Source organism: Anas acuta, chromosome Z (genome assembly GCF_963932015.1).
Source record: "Anas acuta chromosome Z, bAnaAcu1.1, whole genome shotgun sequence".
NCBI classification, from domain to species: domain Eukaryota; kingdom Metazoa; phylum Chordata; class Aves; order Anseriformes; family Anatidae; genus Anas; species Anas acuta.
This window is the reverse complement of record NC_089017.1, coordinates 76,530,868-76,552,138: the sequence shown is the minus strand read 5'-3', so window position 1 is coordinate 76,552,138 and position 21,271 is coordinate 76,530,868. Positions and strand designations below refer to the sequence as shown.

Sequence of the window (21,271 nt, the reverse complement as noted above, 5' to 3'; positions counted from 1 at the left end):
ACATTAGTCTTCAAATTGCCAGTCTTGAGTTTAAACATTTTGTACATTGAGCATTTGAATTGTTGAACTGTTTTGTTAGTAGGAGCTAATATTGACACATACAGTGGACCTTAATTTGCAGTTGCAGAATCAAGAGTGTTTTATGTAAGCTACTACAAGAATACTTACACAGTATCACCTGCATCAGTGTAATTTACAGCGATAATACACACTGTAATTACTTGCTTTTTCTAGAAATTAAATGCTGTTTTTAATTACAAATATACCAAGTTTATCAGGATATGTGACAGCATTAAAACAAAGAAATGATTCTTGCTCTAGTTTTTATTTGTAACAAAAAAACACACATCAATCAACAAAATTTTTGCTTGTTCTAGGATATGGCTAGTTTTAAAAACGTGTTAGTGTAATTTAGCTAGATAACAGGGAAGTCATAGAACGATTGTAATCCGATGTGACACTGTGTTGAACAATATTAGCTTTTACTGATGTCACATATTCAAACAGCCTACTATGTCTTTCATACACTTATGACTATCAATTACCACTACTAAGTTGTATTCTGGCTAGTGGCAGATGTAGTAAACATAAGCTTATTAAACATTGCAGGCTAAAAAGTTACCACTACTACTACAGAAGAAGTTAAAATATCTAGTTAAGCAGATTCAGCATCCATAATAGAAATTACATTTAATTATATATATTTTACATTTTATGCTGAGAAAGCATTAGCTGTTACTTACCTCTACAAAATACATGTGTTTTAACACAGCATTTTTCAGTTCGACAAGCTTCACATTCGACTCATTTTGGTCAGTTTCTTGTGCAGGCAGGAAATAGTTCATTTGGGTAACTTCTATATTTTGTATTTCCTTCTGTGCAGAGCAAAAAAAAAACAAAACAAAACCAACCAACCAAACAAAAAAAAACCATTATGTTTACACTTACAGTGCTCTCAGCTAATGTTGTAAAACACCTTTTATGTCCTTAAGACTTTCCATACATTTTATTGTAAATACATGTGTGTATATGCATGTTTATTCAGTTTTTCAAGGGTCTACAGCATGTGGCAAATAAACATCTGTGGAAATAGAACACTGAAGTTGCAGGCAGCTATAGCACGAGAACTACCAATATAAGTTTTCCCAGTTATCTTCCTAATTGACTTTAACTCTGTCCCAATTTCTGTTGTTGAAACAAGAGCTGTGTTAAGACATAACAGATTCTCTTTTTGGACTTTTCAGAAACAAAAAGTAAAGCCCACATCTTTTCAATTAGTTGAAAATGTAGTGAGGTGGTTTTTTTTTTGTTTGTTTTTTAATACAGGTTTTCATCAGTTTGACTATGACCATAAAGGCCACTACAGTGAAATCCTTTCAGTTCTTGCCTTTAAGGGTGCACTAAGCTAGTAATTTAACATTTAGAAGTTGTGCTTTTTTTTTTTTTATCTGCACAGACTAAGACTAAAACATCTTTGTTTTAGGCTGCATTGAGTTTACACGTCAAGGTTTTGGTAGTGGGGGTGGAAGAGCTGCAGGTGTGGCCACTGCGAGTACAGACAGACCAGAACCTGCCCCATTTTAGAGCAGAGCCAGTTTCAGGCAGCTTCAAATGGAGCTCTCTGCTGGCTACAACTGAGCCCCCAGAGGTAGCATATTTAAGAAATGGTAAAGACATTTGCAGCAGCTGCAAGAGTGAGAAATGAGTGAGAAGCAGCCCTGCAGCTCTCAAGGTCAGTGCAGAAGGAGGGCAGGAGGTGCTCCAGGTACAGAGCCCCGGGTTAAACAGTCCATTCCTGAAGGCTTGAACAAAGGGTAGGGCTCACAATGGAGCAGCTCGTGAAGGAGTTCCTGAGAGAGGTGTGAGGAAGAAGCAGCAGCAGAGATGACATGTTAGGACTGGCCAAAACCCCCATGCTGTTCCTGGAGGAGCAGAAGACAGAAGAGTGGGGAACGAAGATGAACATGGGAAGAAGAGCTGAGTAGGGCGAAGGTGGTTTTCATTTTATTGTTTCTCACTATTCTACTCTGTTATTAATTTGTAATAAGTAAGTCTTTCCCAAATCAAGTCTGCTTGTGAGAGGAATTGATGTGTCAAGTACCTTTGGTAACTTGAAAATGGCTCTAAAAAGTTTTTGGTGAGCCAAAGATGAGTGTGAACTCAAGCCCCGCTTTGATGCATTAACTAGCCTTTACTTTTAGTGCCACTCTCTGCACATTAGTTTCAACATGCTTCTAAAAATACTTATATTCAGATAATTTATAGTACTATCTTGGTAAAATTTTGTGAATTTTAGTGTGCAGCCAAAAAAGCGTCTAAAGTCTGTGTTTAAGTATGAGGATAGCTTCCTAGAATCATGCATATGGCTTTAACACCTTGAACCAGGAAAAAATGACACTTTATAGTTTCAAATCATTTATGACAGTCCCACAAAGTGTTTTAACAGAGGTTGATAAAGGAACAGATACCGAAATACAGACAAAGCAAAGCGTTGGTTCAAAAAAAAAAAAAATCACAGAGAAAACAGTCTGAAAGCCTATGACTACATGCAGTTTCACTTTTAAAAATGAATACATTGTGGGTTTGCTTAATTTAGGATTTGATTTGGGTACTAAACCATAAGACACGTGTGTTTATGGGAAGAAGTAGTAGTCAAATAGCAGGACTACAGATTTACAAAATTGGAACTTTTGGAGTCCTAATGAAATGTGTACCAAGTACTGCTAGAAGCAAGAGAAAAGAGCATGTTCATAACACTTTGTTAACGTGCATTAGGCTTTATCAAAAGTGTTGTGCCTATGTTTTACTCTTGTCCTTTTAAGAGACAGAGTCTTGGCAGTTTTCTGAGTTCTTTAGATGCATTTAAATAGAAACTGGTGCTCTTGTGTCCTCTGAAGTGAGTTACTTCAGTGAAATCTAGAAAAAAGGATGTGTGGAAGTTAATGAATCAGTTAAGATGGAACCCTTATCACAACTGGGATGAATTCAGGGTTCACGAAGATCAGTAAAAGGTGAGATAGTCATAAATACTTGACTCTCATTCCTCTATTAAACATAAATTTCCCTGAACAAGTATGATTAAGAAAGTACGCACTAGACCAAGATCCCACACTGCTGTGTGTTTTAATCAGCATGTAAACACTAAGATCTTTCAACCCCTTTCTTTGCCCTTTTGTAACAGCTTTATTAATCATTAAAATGAGGAGAGCAAAATACTTTGATCTGAAGAATTTAAAAGATTTCCAGAAGAAGCAGATACCGCCTTAATAAACCCACTGTTAGCTCTACAATTTTGCAAAGGCAGCATTTTTCATTTAGCAGTTGATTAATATCATCCCTCAGTCTGAGGAACTGCAAGTCTAAAGGAATGTTCATATTGTGTACAAAACATGCTTAACAAATCCTCTTGGCAGGCTACTCTGTTCTCATATGCTTCGTTACAGAATCCTTTAGTTTAAATTGATTTTTATTTAACTTTGTCCTCAAGCATGGAAAGATCTCTCTGTAGTAATGGGGAGTTAATGGTATGCTTAGACAGCAATTCATACATGTATTTTAGGAATTACAAGTCTTGCAGCATCAGTCTGAGTACATTGACTGAAAAGGGAATATAGGTGAGAAACTTACGTAAAATTCCTAGTTCAGGAATAGTTTCAGTGAATTTCCTCTACCCAATAGAGTTCCCTCAGAGAATTCATATGGCAACCACCAATTCTTCCCAGCCATGAAGGACTATGAGCAAACTTATTTCTGAGTTAAGAATCTGAATCTTTTTACCAGACTGTAATGTTATGAATAGAAAGGTAGAATAATTGAGGTTAGTTCAGAAAAGAGGTAATTAAATTGATTATGAAGCATGAGGATAAAATTAAAATATCTACATCTACACATATATATAGACAGATAAACACACAGATCATAGAATCATAAGGGCTGGAAATGACCTCTTAGATCAACTGATCCAACCATGATATACACAGTTGAAATTGTTACCAAAATAAAGAGAACAAAAATCAGTATTTTTCTTGGTAATTTATGAATAACTTTCTAAACTGTTTATTTGATGGTCAGCTATACTGAAACTTCCTCCTGAAGTCTAATTCATTTTTTCACTAGTAACAGCATAAAGCAGGAGCCAAGAAGGAACATACAGAGCAAGAAGATGTATGCTTCTTTGGTGTCACTTCTACTGCTTTGAATCAAACTGCTTTGTGTTTGAATCACACTGCTTTGAGAAAGACAATTTTTCTGTTACAGAATCACAGACTGGTTACAGTTGGAGGTACCTCTGGAGATCATCTGGTCAAACTCCTTGCTCAAGCAAGGCCACCCAGAGCAGGGTGGTTTTTGACAGGCCTAGGTGGCTTTTGAAGATTTCCAAGGAGGAGACTCCACCACCTCCCTGGGCAACCTGTGCCACTGCTCCATCACTTGCACAGCACAGAATTGCTTCCTGGTGTTCGGAGGGAACCTCCTGTGCTCCAGTTTGTGCCCACTGCCCCTTGTCCTGGCACTGGGCACCACTGAAAAGAACCTGGCTCTATCCCTCTGTGCACCCCCTGCTCCTGGTACTTATACAGATTGAAGAGATCTCCCTGAAATCTTCTCTTCTCTAGGATAAACAGTCCCAGTACAAGAAAGCTGCATTACTTCTCATCAGTTCAAAACATTCAGGGTGATCATATCCATCTCTATTATTAATGCTGCATCACATGCAGTAATCAGTAAGCTTGACATAAATTTTTAACAACAAAAATGAACAATTAATTTTATGTATGTTATTTAAATTTACTTACCTCAAAAAGGTAATCTTCTATATATTGCAAAGGGTAGCACTGATCTTCAGGGAAACGTTTTTCATTTTGCATAAGAAAGAATTTATTATGGAGAAATATATGAGTAATATCACTCCCCATATTTTGGGATGAACATATGGTTGCCTTTCCAGCTTGCAGAACTCTAAACAAACATATTTGGAAAGATTTATTTACTGTGTTATATTCATACTGCTAAAAGTTACATTACTGTTCACAAACTACAGAGTGCAGACATATGACATTGCCCAGCCTTTATTAGGAAGATAAAAGGGTGCTTAACAGCCTTGAGAAAATGAAGGAGCACACATAGCAAGACTATCTTTATGAACTGCAGACAGGTATTTGGTGATGCAGCCCCGCTCCATCATCAACCAGACAAACTTCACTCCTTTCTTGCCTGTGCATCTGTGGTACACCCAGACCCGAGAAGTACTCCTAACTAACTGGAATTTCAACAGAGGAGAATAGGACAGTACGTTCTCCTGCAATGAACTTACATTGATGGATAGCTCTAAAATAAAGTTCAGGGCTTGCTTTTACTGTTTTAGACTACAAATGTTACTTTTAATACTCTGCTTGCGATACAATGTACACTTTAACCATGGAATCCAAATGGGTAGGGAGGAAAAACAAAGTCTCAGAAGTCTCACACCTGAGTTTTTCTGTTCCTTTGTATTTGTTACAGTACCTATTAGGTGTTACAGTACAAATCAGGTCTTCAGAATTACAAGAAACTGTTGCATAGGTGTGACCAAAAAAATCAAGTCAGAAGAAAAAGGTCAGCCCTGATCCTTAAGCCATAGCTCATGGCTGGCTCAGATCACCCAACCAAATGAAATGATTCTGGCTACCATTTGATATGTAACATACACAACATAAAGCAGTACTCTGAAAAAAGCAAAAATCTACGTACCATGTCTCATGAAGAATGTTTGTTTACTTAAGATACTAACATATGATAATGCATATTATATTTAACATTATACTAAAAGAAATCTAAAAAAAGCTGTCATGTCAAAGATTAAAAGAATTGTAAAATGTAGGAAAGTATGTTAATGAAAATGATTCAGAGTTTGAAGAGCCAGAAGTTGTTATGGACCAAATTAACCGGGATGGAAGAATAAAGATGTGTTCAACACCATACCGTAAGTGTTCTGTTGTTCATTATTTAAACTTTAAGACATATCCTCCTACCTTATAACAGACATCATTCGTTTACCACCTTCCTCAACAGCGAGGATAACTTTCCATCTGTGGAAGGCCCCTGGAGCACTAGACTGCATCAGTTCTTTGCGCCATCTTTTAGGTGCAGATTGCATTTGAGGTGAATAATGGGTGTCTTTTTCAATTTTATATCCCCATTCGTACGTTGTTTCATCAAGCCATCTGCCACTTTCGGCACTATTAATTATGTACTCCTTAGTTAGTATCCACTTTCCTAAAAAGCAAATGAACTGTCAACCACAAAAGATTTTTTTTGTGCAGACAAATGGCAATCAGCTGAAGATCTACTATAAAATTAACTTCAACCTTTCTTGTGCAAATAAAAGCTGGAATTATAAGTACCATTTTAAAAACTTCTTCCTACTACAAGAGTTCTCATCTTCACAGTTTAAAAACGAGAAACCTCACAATACCACTGAAAATGATCATTTTGTTTTCTTTTAACGATCAAGTACCTTTTTACCCTTCCCAGATAAATTATGTGACTCTCTCCTCAAAAATCTGCAAATGGAACTTTCCAGCTTCCCAGATTTTGTTTTTTACAACTTGAAAAGAATCTTGCTTAACCCTCTGTTTTCAAGAGAAGTTGAAACTTTTTCAAACATACCTAAAGAGATCTGAGGTGCATTTGGTGTACTTGTATGGAATAATGCTGTCCAGGCACATTTGCTAGTTGATTTTTTTTTTTTGTTTCTTTGCTTTTGCTAAGGGCTTAATTTAGTGAACTGAGGCAATGTTTTACCTCCAGTAATTAAAAAGATGGATGAAGTTTTTAGCATGTAAGCTGTTTCTTTTATACATTCTTGGTATTACTTACATTGCAAGTACAGTGAATACCAATGTTCAAGGGATTTGGTTTTAGACTTTTGTCTTTCCCCTTTCTTCTTTTCACAACCCTTTCCTCTCCTCCTTTGGCTCCACCTCCTCCGCCTCTCCTCTTTCATCTTCTGCATGTATGCTTCTGATACTGTATGTAATGATCTTCCCCTTTTTTTCCTCTGTCTCTCTCTTCTTACAGGTTCAGGTCAAGAGCTGTGGTTAGTAACCTACTCCTGTATTGAAACACTACCGACTGTAAGATACTGTAAGAGAAATTGATTTGAATTGTGTGAACCTAATTGGCTTCACAGAACAGCAGGGTTGAGTGGCAAAATGTCTCAGTGCAGGAGCACAGACGGTATTTCTATATAACCTAGTGTAGGTACCAGTAGACTTCTGATGAAATACGTGTGTTGTACACAACGAGTATGTTAAAAAAAATCACTTTCATTTTAAAGTTTCCATCTCAAAATATCTGTCAGCTAGGGAGTCCATGAAGACTGGCATCCTTGTTTATCTACCTTCACTTCTATTGAGTTCTAAATGGGTTTAAATATGATCTGTTGTACTTAGGAAAAAATGCATTAGGAATGAACACACTCTGTCTGCCACCAAGGGCAATGATTATGCAAAAACAGTGCTTTTTCCAAAATTAAGTTCTAGATGGTTTTGGGGAAGGTTTGAAAACATAGAAATACAAGAGTTTTGCATTGCCACATGGACAGTATGTATATTGTTTCCACTCAGTTCAAGAAAAATATATCCAGTTGTTTTAAATCTCCAAAAATAAAGTATATAAATAAAATTTGATATCTAAAGTACCTAAGACTTAAAATGAATTACTACACCACAAATATGATTCTAAATATATCCATATATTGCTTTTCTTATGGCACCTTTCCTTCTATTTCCTTTTTGATATGAGTTTGATCAGAATTTTTAGATCCGTTCAAGTAATCATTAATGCATATACTGAAATTCTAGCAGTGACAGATGATTGAAATACCAGCTAATGTAGCATGCAAGTCTAAAAATAAGATCACTAATTTTACAGGTAATCCCACAAGTAAATTTATCTATTTCTATCTGTGATCTCTTAAATTCAAGATTCAAGATCCATCCCAAAACTTTCTTCAGCCAGTTGTTATAACACAGTATGGGAAAAATAAGGATCACATTTAAATAGTTAATTGACGAGGACAACAACATCTTGTAACTCTACATTGTTTTCTGAACTCATTATACAACGCTCACAGGTAACTTCTCTTAGAAGTAATCTTCAAATACGTAAATACGTAGTTCTTGTTCTAAAAGCATTTTAGTTGCTCCAGTACAGAATTCCAGCATCCAAACTTAGGTGAGAGAACAACAAAAGGAAAGGCCAGAGGCTCACCTAGTAAGATGCCAGTGGCAATAGCCTGGAATTATGTCATGTTGCATAAGCAGAAACTTAGAAACAGTAATCCTTAACATTGTTACATATGTAATGTTACAGCAAATTTGGTGTCAAAAACCAGCTCAGTAACTACAGGTGTCCATACTCTATCCAATCCCTCTTCAAGTGGCCGTGTACATGCACCTGTATCATTTGGATATGACCTCACGATACAACTGATATATAACAAAAGTTTTTGTTTAGAAAGAAATGCCTATCAAGTGAAAGAAGATGGCAGGAACATCCCTTAGCGCTTACCAAAGCAAAAAAAGAAGTAAATCAAAACTTAAACACGGTACTTTGACAAAAATCAAGGATACCTGAACAAGCAGAAGGTGGTTTTGTAAGACAGTCCATTCATGAAATTAAAACAGATAACTAGAAGCCTTCAAGGGCTCCTTTCTAGTTCTGTTATGATTCTTTGAAATCTTACAGCGAATCTTCTACTCACCTGCAGCACAGGCAGCCAAGAACTTTTCGCTCTTGCAAAGCTTTTTTGCTATGAGATGCGTACAATTCTTGTATTTCTAATAAAAACACAAACAAAATACACAGTGTTATCACTGAAAACATTTTAACTTTCTTGGCTACTTATACGCAACTCTAAACTGCAACAAAGTCCTTGATTTTAAGGGTTGCATTTTTTTTCCCTTCCTGCTTTAAACCAAGGAACCAAGGTGCTTCAAGGAACAGTACCTTATTATCAAGGAAAACGCAGTCCATCTTGAACAGCAACTCAACTAGCGCTTTCTTCTCTCTTCCTCTAAACCCAGTTAACTGGATTCTCCGTTTCAGGCCACCACTCGCCACCTGCGAGAAGAAGAAGAAGAACCGAGAAGGAAACACAAAACACGCATTACAAAACGCTGCCTGGCGGAGGGGGGGGGGCGGGACACACCGCCAGCAGCCTCCTCTCCTCACCCGGCGGCCATCCACCGCCCGGAGACCACCGCCCGGAGACCACCGCCACGCAGCCCCGAGCACCCCCAGCACGGCACGGCCCTCACAGGCGAGGGAAAGACGAGGGAAAGGCGAAGGAAAGGCCGCCTCCGCCTCCTCCTCCTCCTCCTCCTCCTCACAGGGGGCCCCCCGCGGCTCCCGCCCGCGCCCCACGTACGCCAGGCGGGAGGGCGGCGTCCGCCATTTCGCGTCCCGCTCCCGGCCGAGCCCTGCCCCGGCCGCTCCCCGGCGCCGTGGCCGCCTCCTCCCGCTCCGCCTCCGGATGTGGCGGCGGGGCCGTTCCGGGCCGTTGTCACCGACGCTCGGCGGTCGCCTGGGGGGCTGCGGGCACGGAGTTGAGCGGGACTTGGGGGCGCCCGGCCGGGTAAGTGGTCCCGGCGGGGCTGCCCCCCCCGGTGGAGGAGCCCCGCCCGGGGGCTCCCCGGGGTGCGGCGGGCGGAGCGCGGCCGGGCGCTGCGCACTTCCACGGCTCCCCGGGCGGCGGCAGCGCCGCCACGATGCGAGGGAGGAGGAGAGAAGGAGGAGGAGATGATGATGATGATGGTGGTGGTGGTGGTGGTGGTGGTGGTGGTGTGTACAGGGATGGGGACAGCGGGGTGGTGAGGCGAAAGGGAGGGCTGCGAGACAAACCGGCGCCGGCTCGGAGGCTCGGATGTGCTTTTGGGCTGTGGAAATCACAAATGGTGTTGCCGAGCAGGCTCGTAGGGCTGCGAGGTGGCAGCTTGCGTAGCAGAGGGAGCTGAGGTGCCCCCTGCCCGGAGCAGTGCCCCAGGGATCCCGTTGGCACCAAGTCGCTGTTATGTAATTCAGTGATTTTTATTCTTTTTCTTTTAATTATCAAGCTACCTAAAAAAAGTTTTTTTTAAAAAAACGTTCAGATTGTACGTCAACCACGCAATTAAGAAACTCAGAAATACTGGGATGGCAGCTGCTTGTGAAACTTTGCTTTGGTCCCATCCACGCGTGAGGGGTGACTCCGCTTGGTTCCTGGTGTCACCTTCACGCACAGAGCGGGTCGCACACGATAAATAGTTCAGTGTTTTATAACAAATAAAACGGGCTTTGTAGGGAACTTCATTTTTATGCCTACAGTTGGAAAATAAAAGGCACGTATCCTGAGTCAAGAACCTTGAGTTGCATCCTTAGAGAACTGCGTGCTACTCTCTCCCCAAAAAATTCATAGGTGATAGTGGACAAGTTGCTTTGTACTCACTGAGGTAGCTTCCCTTCCCTTCCCTTCCCTTCCCTTCCCTTCCCTTCCCTTCCCTTCCCTTCCCTTCCCTTCCCTTCCCTTCCCTTCCCTTCCCTTCCCTTCCCTTCCCTTCCCTTCCCTTCCCTTCCCTTCCCTTCCCTTCCCTTCCCTTCCCTTCCCATGTAAACTGAGACGTGTACATCAAAACTTTCACAAATATTATGTTATTGTCACTACAGTTTAGGTCAACAGAAGAAACGCTTTGACCTCATTACTGCTCTAAAACATAAAGTATTCCAGTGGGAAAACACCACCACCACCACCCCCAAGAAAAAGCACAACCACCATGAACACACCAAAAAATTTAGATTTAGACATCTAAAATGTGTCTGCACATTGGACACTTGGTTCTAAGTCTGTCAGTTTCCCAGCTATCAATATGGAGAAATAGATTTGTCCGTCCTCATGAGTCTTCTGTTGCTTTTTGTAAAGTATTCGGGTACTCCAGTGATTGAATGAACAAGATGGTGTGAAATTTATTTGGAATCCCAAGCAACGCTTTGATTTCTTGCTTCACATAAGACATGGAACCACTCATTGAATAATTGTCTAAAATGAAAAATGTTTATCTTGTCTATAGCCTCATTACTATAAAGTAATGCAAAAACTGTAACAACTTCTCAAGGAAAAGCAAAAGTACATTCAGGTTGCTACTCTTACTGCTTACTGAAGTTTTGTCCTAACTTGTTTCCTTAACATTGCAGTTATGTTTTTGTACGCCAGTATGGTGAAGCAACCAACAACTACCTGTGTCATTAGTTTTTATATAGGTGGCACTGAAAAGTCTTTCAATGTCTACGAGAATATTCAGAATCAAATGGCTTTATTTATTGCTTGCGTTACTTAAAAGACAATGAAAATTAGTTGCACATTACATTTTCTGTTTGTACCTATTTCACCTTTCTACCTTCATTACTGAGTTGTCAGTGCTGTAAAGGAATTCATATTAATTTTCATAATTGGAGTGCGGGAAATCCAAAATGTATTTGTTTTGCAATATGTAATCTAAGGTTTAGACTACACTTAATTTATTGTCTATAAATGTTATATTTATTTGACGGTCAAATTTTTCTCTAATTTAAAAACTGGAAAAGAAAGACATACAACTGTTCATAAGACTAATTAATTTGGAGTTTGTTTACTCTGTTTGGATTAATATATTTTAAAGCTAACGGTTGAATTATTATGACTATTAACAATTATTAAGTGCTAATTATTACTTAACTAATAATAACTAATAGTTTTATGCCACAATGTTCTTAACAGACTAGAGAAGTCTTCAAGGTGTAACACTAACTTTCAGCTCAGAATACTGTGAACTAACTACTAGTGAGGAAGTTACATGCTTCTGTGCTGACTGTTGTCTTTGAGAATTTTTTTTTCTTGTCTGTGGCACATGAAATATATGTAATCAAAACAACTGAAACCTCAAACACTTAAATTACATTGCTATTGCAGTGTAGCTTTAATATGGTAAGAATATTTCTATTACCTTCATTTTGGTGATGTCTGCTAAGTTTGGGTTTCATTTATGCTCTCCATTTTTTTCATAATAAGACTAAAACATTTTCATATTTTTCTATTCTTGCAGTGATCTCATTACAGTAAATATCTTTCATCTCATTATGATTGTTTTTTTTTCTAATTTACAAGAGAGAAAATGAATTCTCATACAGCTACGGGTAGTTTAGTTGGAATATTTTCTAGCACCTCTCGGTTTCTTTGTCCTAGCAAAGAGGGTTTATTTGTGCAGTATTATACACTATATTAAATCTGTTGGTCTCTGTGTTTGAGATACATGTAGATATCTTCATTTCATGATCTACAGGGCTACACAAACATTGCTCTTTCACAGAAAGGGTTTACTAGCAGTGTTTCAGGTACCCATCTCCTCAGACTTTCTGTCTGCTTCTTTTTATTTTTATTTATTAGAGAAACAAAAACGAAAAAAAAAAAAAAAAAAAAAGAGTGAGAGGGAATTTTATTTTTCATTCCAGTCTTCTAACTTTCTGCCCAAAACTTTTTTTTTTTTTTTTTTTAATGGCAGCTTAGGGCTTGGGATCCCTTTTGTCCCACATCGGCCTTTTGTCTTTCTATGTGGAAAATGATAACTGATTTCTTGCAGTAATGGTGATTGGGATACAAATCACACACGGACACACAGAATTGTAGGGGTTGGAAGGGACCTCCAGAGATCATGGGTCCAAACCCCCCGCCATAGCAGGTTCCTCAGAGCAGGCTGCCCAGGTAGGCGTCCAGGCAGGCCTTGAATATCTCCAGAGAAGGAGACTCCACAACCTCCCTGGGCAGCCTGTCCCAGTGCTCCATCACCCTCACCATGAAGAAATTCTTTCCCATGTTAGTGCGGAACTGCCATTGGCCTTCTTGGCCAGAAATCATGCATTCATGCCTAGGTATCTTTTTCTGTTATGAAGTGTGACCTGGCAGATTATCTTATTGTTGTGATTACAATTATCATTATGATTATGATTATCTTATCATTATGATTATTAAGATTATATAGAATCATACTTTTCATTGTGTACGTATGGTGGTTTCACACTGATGGCTAGCTGAGTTTTACAACGTCACTCTCTCATCCTTCTTCCTCTGAAGGACAGGGGGAGAAGATAGAATGAAAAAATTGCTCATGGGTTGCGATTAGGACAGGGAGATGGCTCACCAACTGGAGTCATGGGGCTCTCCATGGGCCGCGGCCTCCTCCAGGCCACATCCACCTGCTCCACCGGGGGCTCCTCCACCCATGGGGGGGCTGCAGCGTGGAGATCTGCTCCATGGGGGACCCATGGGCTGCAGGGGGACAGCCTGCTCCACCAGGGGCCTCTCCCTGCACAGCCCGCAGGGGAACTGCTGCTGCCTGCCTGCAGCACCTCATGCCCTCCTGCTGCACTCACCTGGGGGCTGCAGGGCTGCTTCTCGCTCAGTTCTCACAGCTCACAGAGGCTGCCCATGTAACCACCCCCCCCCCAAAAAAAAAAAACAAAAAAAAAAAACATGGCCATGTAAACCAAATACAGTACATAAAATATTTTCCATCATATGAAAAAGTTTACTGCTTGATTAACTGCACACTTTAAAACAGGATTTCTTAGAGGTATTTTCTGCTATTGCCTCAACTCTGTCTAAGATTTTGTCTGCTAATCTTTGACATTGGCTCTCTCTGCTTGTGTACATATGTGTATATACTCATCTAAGCAGTATCATTGGACAAAACAAAGTCAAAATGGGTGAATTCTGGTCAAACGCTTAGTAATCACAGCTTTGTAAAAGCAACCAGAAGCTACACTGAAAAGTCTATCACAAAAACTAAAACAGTATGAAGTGTCTCCACACTGCCTTCATGTGGAGAAAAATCTTACTTTGTGCCCTCTTCTAAATCCGTTTGCTCAGTTTGTCCTTAGAATGAAGCACTCACTGGCTTTGTCCTAATGTTGAAGGAAAAAAAATATATTTTTTTCTGGAGTTATAAAGGATTACTAGAATTAGAAGTAATATGAATACAATACAAACCTACAGACGCTAGAATAGTTTCTTATTAATAATAGTTCTTCTGTAAATGTGCTTAAAATTTCTTTTGTGTGCTGGTGAATATAGGAATGACATAACGCGCATTGTGAAAATTGTTTCTCTTCTTCAAGCTGTACCTATAAACTCAGTTATCACAAGTTTGTATTTATATTCAAAATCAACTTCTTTTATAGTCTTTTCAGGAGGCATCATTTGTGTTTCTTTCATGTAACCATTTTACTTACACAGATCATTTCTTTTCTGATTATTGTAAGCTCAGCCTGTCTCATGTCCTTACGTTCATCTACCCTTCCGCCAGTTCACATCCCATTAATGCGTGTCCCTGAATCAAAGCTGAGGGACAAATGTAGGTAGGACAGCATGAAGTTCCACGACTTGTTCAGTAACTCTTCTGTATATGATGCTAGGCTATGCACTTTTTATGTGGTCGCTTGTTAAGAAATTAGAGAAATGCACTTCTTTAGTGCACTTCAGTCATTCATGACTTGGAGTAGATTTTTTTTTTTTTTATTATTGTTTTAAAATAGAGATAGTGGGATGGTTTGGTTTTGCATTTAATACTTTTGTGCTACACAAAAGTTGAGTTTCTTTTCATTGCATGACTTTAGCTAGTCCATTGCTGCCTGGACCTTTTTTCTTAATCAGTATACCAGTCTTCTGCCCTGACCTACATCCACCACGCCTGCCTGGCATACTTAATCGACCTACTTCCCCCACTGACCTTCTAATATTTTCACCTGTGTCGGAGATCTGTTCTGAAACGGCCAGTGACTTTTTGTTCATAGAGGTCCTCTCACCACTTTTCTTTTGAGAATCTGCATAACCCCATTCAGATCATATGTGTTGACTTGTGTGTCTTTGTTTTAAAGTATACTTTTTTGTCTTCAGTGTATTATTCTTCCCTAAGTAACTACTGTCAGAATGGCGAGTGTGTAATGGTAGCTGTAATTATATTTTTTCCATAGTAATCGTATGTTTTTAAAAAGCAGTGTATATACTGAGAATGTTTGGATACGAAAAATGGCTTCTTTTCTGCAATAAAAACAGAACAAAACAGTTTTATTTCTTATCAGGCTTTTGCAAGGCATGCAACAGCATCGTTGATGCCCTGGCTCAATGTTATTAGAAAAGCAATTTAGGCATGTGGGGTAACATGTGTACTTTACACCTTCGCTGCTGTTTGCTCTACTTGAGGTGAGCACAGGGGGTATGCAAAAGATGTGGATGTGTGTGAATGAAAGAAGAAAAGAAGAATACTAAAAAGAAGTTAGGTAAAAATATGACATGAATTATAATAGGGAAGACAATGAAGGTGCAACAAGAGGAAGGCTAATATCAAAACAACCTTCAGTTTGTTAGCACTGGAGCTATACATTTCATCAATGTAACTGCAAGATCATATAATATAGTGAAATGCAAATATCAGGCATATATTTGGAACTGAAGGTAATTTATTTTTTTTTTCCCCGCAGTGAGGTTTAGAGTATTGTAGAGTTTCCTTTTAATGGCTTAGTTGCCCTGTAAGTTAATGTGAGAGCATTGTCATCAGGAGATATTGCTGATATCTGTTGTATTTCTTACAACTTTATTTGTCATCCATCCCTAAGAAATCCAAGGCACCAAAAAAGGCAAGCTTCCTCAGGGTATCTTTAGTGTCTTAAAAAGGCCGTAGTAAATTAATGTGTTCATTGGTGCTTTTTTATTTTAACAGCAATCATTGTCTATTAGACTGAAGAAGCAGACAGCATTTGCCAAAAAATCTATCCGAAACCAACTGTTAGTATGTTGGAAAGAAGTATGTTGTATTACTGTAAGAACCTATTGCCATAAGAAAGGGTATATCTTTTCAGGGAGGCTTTGAGTGTTTGATAATGAGGCTCATTTCAGTACAAAATATGCTGAACATCTATCTTTTTTTTTTTTTTTTCACTGTTTTTTTTTGGTGAAGAATTCATTTGGAGGAACAAGAAGTTTTGGTTAATGGCTGACTGTTTCCCATCACGCTTGTGGACTTGGAAGTGAAAAGAAGTGGAGTGTTGTTATTGAGAAGATTACTGTTTGATTCTACTAGCCTTTGGTGTACCCAGAAACAAGACACAAGTCTTTGTCCCATCCAGAGATACTGCTCTATGTTGTGAGTGACATGTACACTTATCTAAAGAGTCAACAATATCCTGTTGTGATCTGTAGTCTCAGAAGCTCTTTGAGAATTGGAGAGGTCCTCCAAATCGTTTCCTGAAAATAATCTAAGGATTGCAGAAAAGGCAGCTAGACCTTTTGCAGAGGGAGTGCTTTGACAGTCCCTTATGCACAGAATAAAAGACTTCCTTTGAAGCAATGACATCTCCTCCTCTTTTCTTCCACTTTCTCAGTGAAGCAATGACATTTATTAGTGTGTAAGATTTTCACTGTTAGTGGTTTCTCCCATCTGGAGTGCCAGTATTGACAGAAGGACACTGAGGTTAGCAACATCCCTTGCAAGATGATTGCTCATAGAAATCATCATTAAGGGCTGAAGTACCAGCAGAGCTGAAATCATGGGCTGGAAACAGACTGTCTTTTCAGGAAATGTTGGAGGGCATGAAAGCTTCCTTTGGGAATGCATTATGAGCTCTTCTGTATAAGCATAACTCTTTAAGGATGGTACCCCTGCTGCTGCTGCTTCTCCTCCTTTCCTACCTCCCCATTCCCAGCAGCATCCTCAAAGATCTATCAGGCAGTTACACTGCCAGATCAGAATGGGATTTAGATATCCAAAGTCCTAATTCCAAGGTGTTAAGAGGTAAACAGAAGCCTCCTTCTGCCAGATCTGAGAAATGACTTCACAAGAAGAATTGCTAGTAGCAACAGTCAATAGAATATGGATCTTTTGGGTAATGAGAATGTCGTAAGTGAAATGATTTTGAATTCAGCTCACTAAGGGATTCTGGGGACCAGGGGCCTTTGAGATGCCTCTCCCTGAGTGGAGATACCCCTGTACATTTGTGCATCAGCAGCTACCTCTTCCCATGTTCCAGTGGGGAGAACACTTCACCAAATATGACTGTTCCTCTCACGGGATGGTAAAGTCAGTGTGGTAGGAGAGGAAACAAAATTAAAGAGGAGCAGCATGAGGAATAACGGGGAGACCGGTTAGGAGAAGTGCAGATGTAGCATATTGGACGTACATGATCCAAGTCTTCTGAGATAAATGGTAAATGCTGATTGAAATGTGGTGAATTAATCTGTCATCTTCTAGTTTAAACTTTTGGAGTTGCTTGCAGAAACTGATTTGCTGCAATTCATGGAGGTATAAAATAGGCCTAGGTAAATTATATTTAGAAGTGTTTCCATATTTAATGTATTCATATGGCAGATTTATCTAAGCAAAATGTACATCTCTTGAATGTTCAGGGTGCATCTTATATTGGAATGAAATTGTCTTTGAAAGAGACAATATGGAATTAATCTGAGACACCGTATCTAGTTAAAAATGCATATGTGTACATATGTCTACGTAAAAATATATAGGATGATATTATGGGCCTCTTCTCTTCTCTTCTCTTCTCTTCTCTTCTCTTCTCTTCTCTTCTCTTCTCTTCTCTTCTCTTCTCTTCTCTTCTCTTCTCTTCTCTTCTCTTCTCTTCTCCTTCTCCTTCTCCTTCTCCTTCTCCTTCTCCTTCTCCTTCTCCTTCTCCTTCTCCTTCTCCTTCTCCTTCTCCTTCTCCTTCTCCTTCTCCTTCTCCTTCTCCTTCTCCTTCTCCTTCTCCTTCTCCTTCTCCTTCTCCTTCTCCTTCTCCTTCTCCTTCTCCTTCTCCTTCTCCTTCTCCTTCTCCTTCTCCTTCTCCTTCTCCTTCTCCTTCTCCTTCTCCTTCTCCTTCTCCTTCTCCTTCTTTCTTTCCCCAATTTCCCTGTATACAATGTACTTTCTAAACATGTGATTGGTAGAATTTAACCATAACCATAGTCTAGGTAGTCTTCAAAAGTGTTCTTTTTTACTTTCATCAGTTTGTTGAAGCTTCTGCACTGTGTTTTGGGTTCTGAAGTTCACATTGCTGGAAGAGTTTGATTTTTTCTGGGATGAGGAGAAAAATGCCCATGTTTCATAGGCACATATTCTAAAGTGGAGTTTGATCATTTTTTGACTGATAACATGTTTTGTTTGTTGGAAAGCTTTTCAAGGATTTCTCTACTCTGATGGGCCACTCTTCAAATCTGAGCTTAAATTTACTGAAACTCTTCTGTAGCCTCTGGTTCTTGTAGCAGTATTGGTCTTTTCCTAAAAGTCTGAGTAATATGGTTAATAATTCTCCCCTTTAGAACTAAGTGTGTCAGCTAGCTGTCAGCTCTGTGATGTGCCTGATCTCCTTCTCTTTTGCAGGATTCAATTCAATATCAAATTCAAGTCATCTGAATGGCAATGCAAAAGACTGCCAGAACATTACTCTGTTCTACTTTGTAATTTCCTCCTCTCCTCATTTTTAAATTTTATGTTTGATAACACTGAATCTCTTTATACACTGTCGCTTAATTTTATTTCTCATTAGTTAATATAGGTGAAATAATCAGTGTGAATGTTTCTGCTTACAATTTTAGTTTTACCAAATACGCTACTTATTTAACTTGTCCAAACATGTTGAAGGTATTGAATTTTAAGGCAAAAACATTCACAGTCTGAAAAGGGAACACTGACAAGTTCAGTCAAAAGGGAAAAGAAGAATAATTTATAAAAAGAACTGTAGATAATGATGCCATCCAGTTGTTTTAAAGTGCATCTACCTCACCTTTAATGAATTAGATTTGTCAACAGCATATGTTTTATGCACCACTTCTAATGAAGTGGCATACCAGCACTACAGTGTACTTTGAGGTTTATTCCATCAAAGCTTTTTGCTGTCGTAAAGTAGACCTTTTTAAATAATAGATACTAAAAACTACATTTAAATAACATTAAGGTTGTGACACAAACACCAAATGACAAACTTCAGGCAATTCAAAGTTAGGGCTGACAACTTGTCATTAACTTGCATTGTTGCTTTTTAAAAAAGAAGCACGATTGCATGATTTAAGGATTGAATGTCAGACTAACTTTATATTTCTTGGCTTTTGTGGGCTGGAGTTACAACCTTGCTGTCATTTTTGATACATTTTTTTGCATAGCCTCTGCTTTCAGAAAAGTAATAAAAGCAGTGCAGAAAGTACAGGCTTTGTTGGCTTTGTTGTTCGTTTAAAACACAGACGTGAAAGTATTGGTCCAAGAATAGGGGTTAGCTGATTGTCAGACTTTTGAGCAGTTCTTTCGAACTTCCTTCCTCTTTGCTGATTCTTTAAGAGAACTCCTGGGAAGTGGTTACAGGAACTATAGTGCTGGGGTGCTGTGCTAAAACCCCTGCAAGTGTCAGTAGATCCCAATCTCTTTCCTTCTAAAGAAGCAGTTTGAAACAAACAAACAAACAAAAAGAGTACTGAATGAAGTAAGAATTTAATCATGTGTTGAAAGCCTTGAAAATAGATTCGTTTAATTGCTTGAAATATTGTAAAACAAAAGCAGGTGAGCAGGATATTTCCTTTTATTTCCTACATATGTTTTCCCATTTTGTTGCTGTTAAGCAAAATGGAACTTTATATTCTGCCATGCCTATGTAAACACGATCCTTTCTATTCCTCTGTGGAGATGATTTCTCAGGGTCTGTGAACCAACTTCATGTTCAACTATGATACTTTTTGTAGCTTTGTTGATAAGGTCCACATGGCTGCCAAGTGGGCAGCATCTCACTGCAGTCCCCTGTGCTTTTTACCCATCATAGCTGCCTGGTAACTGGGGTTTGCAGATAGTAAGGGGCTGATATAGAAGGAATATAAGGTATTTTTGCTGAGCTAGCTTTTAGCTACCTTATTTCATTCATTGCATTAGTATTCACAAACACTAGCAAAAGCAGCAGTCAATCTTTAGTTCTTACAATACAATATTCACTTCAGACTTCCATCTTTTTTGTATTTGTTATCTAAATTGATTTTTCTATGAGTCAGTGACCACAGGATAGATTATTCTCAATGAAGCCTTTCTGTGAAGTTCAGAAACAATGACTGAGCTATGTGGTCCTTATCTAAACATTTCTAATACCTGCCATGTGTTATTTTGTTTCATTCTGTGGCTTTCTAGTTTCTCATTTGGCACAGATCTTCTCTTTATTGCTTTTCTGCTTTTGGAACAACAAAATGAAGTAGTACTATGCTACTGATGTGGTTTGTGTAATACATATCAATAGAAATGGAGGTTTACAAAGTTGTTAGCTTTTTTTAACATTTTGATCTCAGACTATTATTTATTAGTTGGAATTAAGCATATGGTCTTGTTGAGTGAGCAATTTTACATAGTAGTTAGGCCCTTAGGATTTTTATTTGTAAAAGTAGTGGTTATTCAAATATTACCTATTTATCATTTTATTACTTTCTTTTTACACAGAACCATTGAAAAAACAGTTAATTGAACATTATGCATGGTCTCTTAAAGAAGATTTCAGTTACAGAGAGAACATACTGAAGGTATGTGTATATGTAAATTGTACATTTATATCTTCTGAAATCGACTTGCTATAAACTATGAATGCTTAAAAAGCTTTAACTGTATAATGAGATGAGACCTATTCAAAGGAAAGTGCTTATGGGTTCTAATCAAGAATATATATGAATTTTTATTGATTGAAAAAAACATAAGAGATGCTACGTTTATATTTAAGAGATTTTTAAAAGTTCTAGGCAAGCTTTGTTCATATCAGCAATTTTATAAATTCTTCTCTCTTTACGCCAAATATAAAAAATGACTAGATGTTCTTTAAGAATTATATAGGTATGAATTTCAGCTGCATGGTAGTGTGATTTTGGAAGAAATCTGAATAAAGTATCTTTTTCTTTGTAGTTAGGAATATATGGCTATTTTAGAAGTTGAGACCATTGCTTTTGAAATTATTATTTTTTAGCATTTCCTTAGGTGCACCAGTCCCAGATATTTATTTTGTTTGGAGCAGAACACAGTCTATTCCATAATGTACAGAAAAATCTAATAACCTCTCTTGACCCTGTGGAAAGGGTCAAGAAAGGTGACTCATCTCTCAAGTTATCTGAATCTCTTTCCTCTGTGAAGTCAAACTATTTAACTTTGCTCTTTTTGAATGCACTGCCATTAATGCATGTCATCGCAAAATTCTAACTTAAAGAAGAATGTGTAATCATGCC

General features: G+C 38.5%; 2 protein-coding genes across 13 annotated transcripts in view; one reads left to right on the top strand and one right to left on the bottom strand.

Annotated features, from left to right (window-relative positions):
* SLF1 (SMC5-SMC6 complex localization factor 1) overlaps positions 1-9,545 on the bottom strand; it is a 41,179-nt gene extending 31,634 nt beyond the window's left edge. Inside the window, exons 1-6 of one of the 3 annotated variants that reach the window (XM_068667716.1) lie at positions 9,413-9,545; positions 8,992-9,105; positions 8,747-8,822; positions 6,012-6,255; positions 4,797-4,959; positions 744-875 (exon numbers count right to left, since the gene is read on the bottom strand). In XM_068667716.1, the coding sequence (XP_068523817.1) occupies positions 744-875; positions 4,797-4,959; positions 6,012-6,255; positions 8,747-8,822; positions 8,992-9,105; positions 9,413-9,439 (756 nt within the window). In that variant the 5' untranslated portion in view covers positions 9,440-9,545. Of the gene's footprint in view, positions 1-743; positions 876-4,796; positions 4,960-6,011; positions 6,272-8,746; positions 8,823-8,991; positions 9,106-9,412 lie in introns of those variants that run through there. The other 2 variants (XM_068667717.1, XM_068667719.1) reach the window with 2 other exon arrangements.
* KIAA0825 (KIAA0825 ortholog) overlaps positions 9,508-21,271 on the top strand; it is a 252,026-nt gene continuing 240,262 nt past the window's right edge. For 5 of the 10 annotated variants that reach the window (XM_068667715.1, XM_068667706.1, XM_068667707.1 and 2 more), the window contains exon 1: positions 9,518-9,619. In XM_068667715.1, coding sequence (XP_068523816.1) covers positions 9,518-9,619 — 102 coding nt within the window. Of the gene's footprint in view, positions 9,620-16,004; positions 16,191-20,501; positions 20,582-21,271 lie in introns of all 10 variants that reach the window. The other 5 variants (XM_068667710.1, XM_068667711.1, XM_068667712.1 and 2 more) reach the window with 3 other exon arrangements.